An 8853-nucleotide genomic window follows, 5' to 3' on the forward strand; every position below is an offset into this window, starting at 1 on the left:
GAAAACGAAATCAAAATTGGCGAGAAAAATGTCTCCATGCAAGGGGATTCATCTCACCTTGGTTTGGTTCTACGATTCCCCTCCCCCGCTTCAATCCCACAGGTGCCTCCTTCGCCTCCCTCTCCAAACCCGCGTGGATCCAGAAAATCAGAAATGGCGCGGTGGATGCGAGACGAGAGAGAAACCGTAGAGAGAGAGAGAGAGAGAGAGAGAGAGAGAGGGGCAGGAATGAACGAGAAGGCGCGTGCTCTGTCTTTCTGAAATGTGGGACCAGTAGGTAGCACCTTCCGCCATTTAATGCAGCTGGAACGGTGGATGGAAAGCGGCCGCGTGAATGGACGAAAATACGGCCGTCCGTAACAGAGTCATTACCTTATATTATTGCAGCACCAATGCAACTTCGATGAATTACATGTTTGATTTATGGGTAAAGCAAGGGGCTGGGATAAAAGCCAAATACAAGCTTATTGATAGGAGCAGCCGCTTTTTGTTGGGCTATATATATGGCTAACGAGAAATTTGTTTTTGATAAGAACCAGCATAAACTTTTTTTCATGTTCTATTCAGGAGCCTTATTGTTGGCTCCTTTTCTAGGCTCAAATATAATGCAGGCTTGCAGCAACATGAAGCCCAACAATATTTTATGGAGGCATGCCGTACTTTGGAGATAATGGTTTTGCACTTCTTTACTTCCATGGATGGCTCTCTTCATTTATAAATTTGTGTTTAAGTTGGAGCTTTTGTTAAATTCAACTACGTGGTCTGGGTAGTGTTTAGCCTTCTTTTGTAATAAGTGAGGATTGATTCCTTTATTTTGAGAAGGTCGAAGTCGGAATTTTCTTCCACTATTTTAAAAAAAATCTGGATAGGACTGGGTAGTTGCAGACAAAATCAACTGACGCCCTTATATATCAATTTTAAACACCTGCTGGAAACTAGCTTATTAGGGCCGCTGACTGGGAAGCAAGATATATAATCATATCTGGTGGTACTTAAGAACCAAGATATGAACAAAAATTATTCTGCAACCTTCTGAAATATGGTTCGATCCATTAATGCTAGCTGACAAGGTTTGAAAAAATTCAAGCCAGAGCCGATACACCTTCTATTCGGTCACTACTCCATGATGCATGAGGTAACAGTTGCATAAATCACCGGAAACAATAAACTCAGTCTACAAAATTAAAACGACGCGGATTACACAATAGATTTTCGTATAAACAAAATCAAATTGACACGAATTTTCTGCAACCTGGAACTAGAGATGTGTGGCGGCTTGGGTCGCTCCCAGCCTCTCTGATTCACATAGTATATTCCCCCTTCAGCGATCCATTCCCTTGGTCCCCCGTCCATTTATCTAGGCAAAAAGCATAGCTCAGCTCTGAATTGACTTTGACTTTGAGAGTACAAAAACGCTTCGCTGCTAAACCGTGTGTAATATAAAATATGAGGGAATCTTCAGCCACAGCAGATGGGATAAACACCAAACGCCATGGTCTACTTGTCACACTGCAAAACGCGTACGTGCCAGCCGATAACAACGTCTCACGCGTATCCAATTCTCAGATATACATAAATCGATGCCATGTCCAATAATCATCAAGACACATGATCGAGCGAGCCTTTGGCGCACCGTACCGCCCCGCGACAGATCCTTCCAGGAAATTTTTCGGGAAAACTGATTGAATTGGAATGTACAAGAGAAAACGACTGGGTTGACAACTTGACATTACTACAACACCCAATGCAAATTTCTTATTAGTCCCCTTTTGCGGAAGAAGAGCATGGTAGAGAGAGAGGCACGGGATATCTCTGCTTTTAGGTACACACAATCTTGTAGTCATCTGGTCATGACCTGGGCTTCTCTATTTTGGCGGGGTTTATATAAAGACAAACGAATTTAAAATTGGGGCACTGGATATACATCTGGCCTTCTGGAATGATATTTGGATGTACATTTCGTTTGACGGACCAGCTCTGATTCCTTTGTTTTTTCAGTACTTGTGGTGATCCTCAGATAATAATATCTCTCACCACTTGTTGTGGATCATCCAATATGATACATATATATTCATTGCAAAAAAATAAAAAAATGGGGTAGTTGACATGAAGGAATCCAGCCCTTTATTGACATTACGAACAGGCTGACGTCACCGGCTCGTACAGATAGATAAATCTAGAACTTATATACATTCATCCACATCTCTTCATTGCTTCTTATCTTTCCAGAGGGTGATTAACAGTATAGGGTGACAAAAACTTGTAAAAAAGTTTAATCAATTGAAAATCAGTTTAGTGTACATGTGGCCCTACTGCAGGACATAATTCAATGCAGGCTGTGTTTAGTTCCAAAATTTCTCTCTCCAAACTTCACTATTTACTTATCACATCAAATCTTTTGCCTCATGCATGGAGCATTAAATGTAGATAAATAAAAAAACTAATTGCATAGTTTTGATGTACACGACGAGACGAATCTTTTGAGCCTAATTAGATCATAGTAGGACAACAATTATCACAAACAAACGAAAAATACTACAGTGTGCCACAATGTCCGATGTGACTTTTTTTACCACCATTTTACGGATGTAAACACAGCTGCAGTGTGGTACTCTACTATTAAAATGAGGAAAAAAAATCTGGACTGGATTCATGATCAGAGAACCGACGGCGGTATGCCTGCTTCTATATTACCTCCCCCCGGGCACAGTTTCTGTTGAACCCGAGCATCAACACCCTTGCTGGGGATGGACAAATAACCTAAGGATTTGCCTGATTAATTCCTTAATAGATTAGTTGGGCTGTTCTAAAGGGGTTGATGCTAATCTAACTAATTTTTGCTACGACCACCTAGCTACTCTTATAGACGAAAAGTAATACCTAATTCTATATGGAGTAGCAAAACTAATGGCCACTTTTAATCTAACTAACAATTCTATGATATTTTTGTTTTTCTTTACACATGAAGATTTTCAAAAGGGGGCTCAAGATAAAAAATGGGTATATGATCAGGCAGAAAAGAATCAAAGCATTACCATTTTTTTTTCTTGCATCGGAGCAAAGCGTCATTGTTTCAGTGCCATAGATACAGATCTATCAGTGCTCCGGAGTGACAGACAGGTGGGTCACCAAATATGTACATAGACCCTCTTCCCAAATCCCAACCCCAATTTTTATTTATGAGCACACCAACATTTTCTTCCTCGATCTTCCTCCTCCCGTCTTGACCACCACCACCACCACCTCTACTAGACCAAACTAATCCTCCTCCTCTCCAGAGCACACCGCCTTCCAGAAGCTTCTACGCGAGGTAAGCGAGAAGCTAGCTTTCCCTTTTCCTCTTTCAATCTGACTTGGTGCTTGCAAGAGTGACGAGAATTTCATCTTCACCCTAGGGGTCCGAGAGGCTTGCAGCTCCAGGCACAGGGGGATCGGAGATCAGGTGCTCTCGAGCACATCACCACCAGGGAAACACGATCCATCAACAAATCTTTCCTCCTGCACTGGTTGGTCTTTGCTTCTTCGGCTCCCTTGTTTGCTTAATTTCCCCCATGGAAAAGTACTACTCCCCCAACTACTAGGCTAGGCCCACTGGAAGTCCCTCCTAGTTTGCTTAATCTGTATACCAGACCATGGATCTAGCTTCTGATCCTCCTTTTCTGGTGTGCATCTCCTAGAAAATCCGAAACGAAGGCAGAAATTCCATGGTTCAAGGATAAGCAAATTGTAATTATCCAACGATTTTATGCTTTTAGATGATGTACAATATTTCCCTTTGTTTTGATGTGGTGATCGGTGTCCGGTGGCTGAAAGGAAAAATAATCCGTCTTAGATTTTCTTATAGACCTCTCAAGTAGGGTCCATTATACATGTCAATTGACCAGTATGAATGGATGCTGAACTGATCAAATATCAGCATGTTTACAATTTGATCGACATAATGAAGTTTCATGCGGAGTTCATAGTGGAGGGCATAAAACTATTTCTCTTGTTGGACGTTTAGTCTGCTTGGCTCATGTTCTCACAGGGTCGTTGATCATACTACGGCTTCCTTGTTTTGGCTGCAAAGCTTGTCCCTTTGGCTTGAGCTAGGTATCAATACTACACAAAAAATGGCTCCGCAATTGAGCATTATTTTGATTTGGCTGCTATTCTATTGTTGTTCAAACCAATTAAGCAACTTTTATTGCACTGTGGCTAAGTGTTTCTCATTTGAGCACTTAGGTTTCCATCTATTTATTACCCATTTGCAAGATTTTCTGCCCCTAGCGATATACTGGCGAAACTCCCGTTCTGTTGGAGCATGCTTACTTTAGCTAGTGATTTGTGCATACAAATTGATATATGAGTGTATACTGGCCAAATAAAACTAGACCTACTGATCCCCTATACTGTGCATCTTCTAGAAAAAAAATGGTAAAGGAGTAACTGCTAAAATGTTTCCCTTTGTTTCGGTGTGGTGTTAATAATTTAGTGTTTCTTATTTTGTGAAAGGAAGGATGAAGTTTTGTTTATTATGCACTGTTTCTTGTGAATTAGAATATGACTGTACTCTTTGTCGACGGCCAGTGGTTCAGAGAGAAGCCCATTTTATTTTATTTTTTAGGCATCTCCACTATAGCACATGTCAATAGTATGAAATAATGCTAAACTAATTATACAGTATGTTAGCATTTTCATTGTGACAGTTTCATAGCTAGTAAAGGGCATCAGAAAATTGTTCTTGCTTGTTGCCGTTCGGGCTACATGGCTAATCTAGTGTTGTGAGTTGACTGGTTCCGTCATAGTCAATTCACAACAATATTGTTGATTTGCATTGGCTGCTGTTGTATTATTGCTTATAAGCCATTTAAGTTTGCACTGCGGCTGATTTCCACCATGTATTCTTCGCATCTTTTGTTGAACAAGCCTGTTGACTTGTTAATCCCTGTTCCTGCGTGCAGCGACCTTTTGCTAGCACCATGGAGCTCAATGCTAGCACTAGAAATCTGACGGCGACGAGCTCACCCTACTATTCAAAAGATGCATTCATTATCAGCTCTGGAGCTTCTCATCATCTCACAGGGAACATTCTGCTCTTCGATCAAGAAAGCTTGTTCCAGTACTATGACACCCTCAAGGTGGGCAATGCTTATCCGATGGACATAGTGGGATTTGGATCCATAACCCGCCCCAGTCTCACGCTTCCGGATGTCAGATACGTGCCCGGGCTCAAAGTTAACGCCGTGTCTATCGGGCAGCTTTCTGCAATGGATTACGACGTCTTGTTTATCAAGAACGGGGGGTGCGTGGTGAAGGAGAGGCTTGGCGGCGAGGTGGTCGGCGAAGCCACCCTTCTGAATGGCTTGTACATGGTCGATTATTTGCGGATTCCTCTAGACCGCATCTGCTTACCCGACTACGAAACAGTTGAGGCTGCTCTCGGGTTCTTGTAGGAGCTAGGGCCGCACTGCAACCCTTGGCTCTTCATCACGGCCGGCAACTACGACATGGGTTATATTATGAGGAACATATCTTTGAAGGCGCAAGGAATGTGTTGCCTGTTGTATTAGAGAAACATTTTTAGCATATATAATAATACAGTGCGTGCTAGCTTATGGGGCACTTTAGAAGAGGGAGAAAAATTGCCTGGGTCTGTTTGGATGGAGGGGTAAATGGAGTAAAAAGGGTAAAAAAAGGTACTTTTTACTTTTAACATCCAAACAATGAGGGTAAAAGGAGTTGAGGTCAATGTTTTACCCCAAATTTCTTTTACCCCTCTTTAGGTAAAACTTGGCTAGATCCCACAAAAAATAGGGCAATTATTGTATGGCTCTATCTTATGGCTATCCTACCAAGCCTAGCTACCTATTGAACATTAAACGTTATCCCCAATCACATTTACCCCTAATCCAAACACATTTATGGGGTAAAACTATTAGGGGTAAATGGTAGGAGTAAAACATTTATCTTGAGGTAAATTTACCCGAAATCATCCAAACAAGGCCCTGGAATTAACACTGTTTTGATTCTTGTTTGCGTTAAATAATCTTGAGGATATGGAACTTAATTAATGCCTCTTTCCCACCTAGGCCCTTGCTTTAATTGCTCTGCTAGTTCATGCATGGACCTATATGGTGCCCTTGTTTTAATTAGGCCCTTGCGTTAATTGCTCTGCTAGTTCTGCTAGTTCATGCATGGACCAAACAACCCACTAATTATCCCTTGCTTTAATTGTGGTATGGTTCCTAAACTCTTTGAGGGGTTGTTTGGTTTCAGAGGATAAACTTTAGTCCATGTCACATCAAAGAGAATCTTAGTATTTAGAAATATTAAATAAAAGTTAATTATAAAACTAACTGTGGAACTCTTAGGCTAAACGGCGAGACGAATCTAATGAGGTATATTAATCCATAATTAGCGGATGGTTACTGTGCATCACTGTAGCAAATTATAGATTAATTAGGCTCATTAGATTCTTCTTGCGAATTAGCACTCAGCTGTCAAAAAAAATTTATAAATAGATTTTATTTGATACTCTAAAATAGTAAGATTCTTTTTAATGTGACAGGGACTTAAAAAAGTCTCTGGAAATAAACAATGCCTTATTATGTTGCTGCCCTCACAGATTGATTCCTGAGGAAAACATCTGCCTGAAGGTACCCAGCGAATCAAAATCGAATATGCTCGATGAAGGCACCAGATTATCTTTGCTGTTGATTTGAAAAGAGAAGCCTGAAATAAAAACGTCTTTCTGAAAATACGCTTTGTCGGTGAAAAAGATAAATGCAAAGAATACGTTTTCTGGTGCACCACTGAACCTGTCGTCCATGAGTGCTCTCTTCCTCTGAGCTCGGCGGTGGCGAGGCTCAGCTGGACTGCTGGAGAGGTTGCCGAAACTATTGGTAGTGCACATTGGAGGGTTGAATCGCCATACCATGCATGGGATCTTCTGCAGTAAGTACTATCGTGAAAGTTGCTAGTGTACCATTTCTTCCCGTTTCCTAACTAAACTCGGTGAGACACATCTCCTACAGGCCCATTTCAGATTTACACCATCCCACAACCCCGCTATAATTGTTGATTGTTCCTGGACTCTAGGACATATACAAACGAATACACAATGGACAGACTAATTGATCCCAACCAATTATCATCCCAAAAGCGGATATGCCTACCATCTCCCACCTGACACTTGTATCCCAATTTCGAAACTTGAGCAGCCCATATGGAACCCCTCAAAAAAAATTATGAAAGGAACAGATTGCGGCCTCTATCATTCACAAATAAATGTCTACATCCACTCAAACACGCCACTCAAACAAGCATGCAGTACACATACTGCTGGCATACGCCACCAAAGACACAAAGTTTATAACAAACTAATAAAACAAAAACTAGTTATTAAGCCTCAATTCTGCTCCTGAACTTCCATCCAACCATTGAAAGCATCTAGGCCCCCAAATTTGAGTTTTGTTAATTAACGGCAACATTTATGGACTAATATTTTCTTGAGAGAATTTGAATATAAGGTTGATCCATGAGAATGTGTGCATGAGTTGATCGCATGAAAAGAATTTTAGATAACGATTCAAATGAGAAGCTCAAGGCAAAGGTATATGATAAGATTTTTCTATTTTGTCAGTCATGAGGTGATTAGAGGATGATATATGACCGGATTAATAGGATAAATAGCCGTACTATCAAGAGGAGTCGTTGTACCCTTGCTTAACTGCTCTTTAGTGCCATTTTGCTCAACACTTGCATTGCATGCATGAGGGTTAACTTCGTTTGAAAAATGGCTAAACTAAATTTCAAAATGAGAGCTGGCTGCTAGGGGCGGACGGTCCGACCCTAGGGAGCAGACGGTCCGCCCCTCCTTTCAAACCTCTAGACAGAAACACTTGTTTCTGTGTTGTGCCGAACAACATAAGGGTGGACGGTCCGGCCCTTCTGGGCGGACGGTCCGGCCCTTCTGGGCGGACGGTCCGGCCCCAAATTCTTTGACTCAGATAGAAACTGTGTTATTTATGGTGGGATTTAAAAAGTGATGAGCGGACGGTCCGCCCCTCAAAACTCAGTTTACCCAGAAACGTTGTCTTCTCTGAGCTGTCAGACTTTTGAACAGCAGACAGTCCGCTCCTAGGGTGCGGGTAGTCCGTGAAGTGCTATAATTCTGACACGTAATTATTGCGAATCTAGCCATTGGTTTTGAATGACGGACAGTCCAGTTTGTCTTCCGGAGAGATATGACACAATTATGACTTTGCTAGTGAGATCGAACTTGAAGACCACAACTCTCACACAAATTTTGGGAGAAGTGCTCACCCATGATATGTTCAAGAAGTCACAAGATGAAGTGCATGGTGCAGCCAATAATGAGAAAAAGATGAGTGTGGCCTTCAAGGCACAAAGTTCCAAGGGTGAAAATGATGAAGATAGCAATGAGGATGAGTCGGATGAAGAAATGACTCTCTTTTAAAGAAGATTCAACGAGCAAGAAGAGCTATGGCAAGAAAGGTCAATTCTCAAAGAACAATCCTTTTTGTCAACAAGAAGTGTTTTGAATATGGTGAAAAAGATCATATTTTCATCAATTGTTCGAACAAGAAAAATGACAAAAACAAAAAGGGAAAGAAAGAAGATGACAAAAAAAAGAAGTTCATCAAGAGGAAGAAAAATGACCAAGCTTACTTTGTGGAGTGGGATTTCGATGCAAACTTCGATGATGATGATGACGATGATGACAAGCCATCCAAGGGTGTAGCCGGAATCGCCATCAAGGAGGCTCCTTCGCTCTTCTCTATACCCTATTGTCTTATGGCAAAGGGTGGTGATAAGGTATTACAAGATGGTGAACTTGATGAACTCACT

General features: G+C 41.4%; 1 protein-coding gene across 1 annotated transcript; it reads left to right on the forward strand.

Moving 5' to 3' along the window:
* The first annotated feature begins 3278 nt into the window (after window positions 1-3278).
* Window positions 3279-5681, forward strand: LOC120644123. Its single transcript, XM_039920683.1, has 3 exons — window positions 3279-3310; window positions 3396-3506; window positions 4944-5681. Exon 3 carries the CDS (start codon window positions 4962-4964, stop codon window positions 5433-5435), a length of 474 nt encoding a protein of 157 aa, XP_039776617.1. The 5' UTR covers window positions 3279-3310; window positions 3396-3506; window positions 4944-4961; the 3' UTR covers window positions 5436-5681.
* Window positions 5682-8853: the final 3172 nt, after the last annotated feature.

This window comes from Panicum virgatum, chromosome 8K (genome assembly GCF_016808335.1).
Source record: "Panicum virgatum strain AP13 chromosome 8K, P.virgatum_v5, whole genome shotgun sequence".
NCBI lineage: Eukaryota > Viridiplantae > Streptophyta > Magnoliopsida > Poales > Poaceae > Panicum > Panicum virgatum.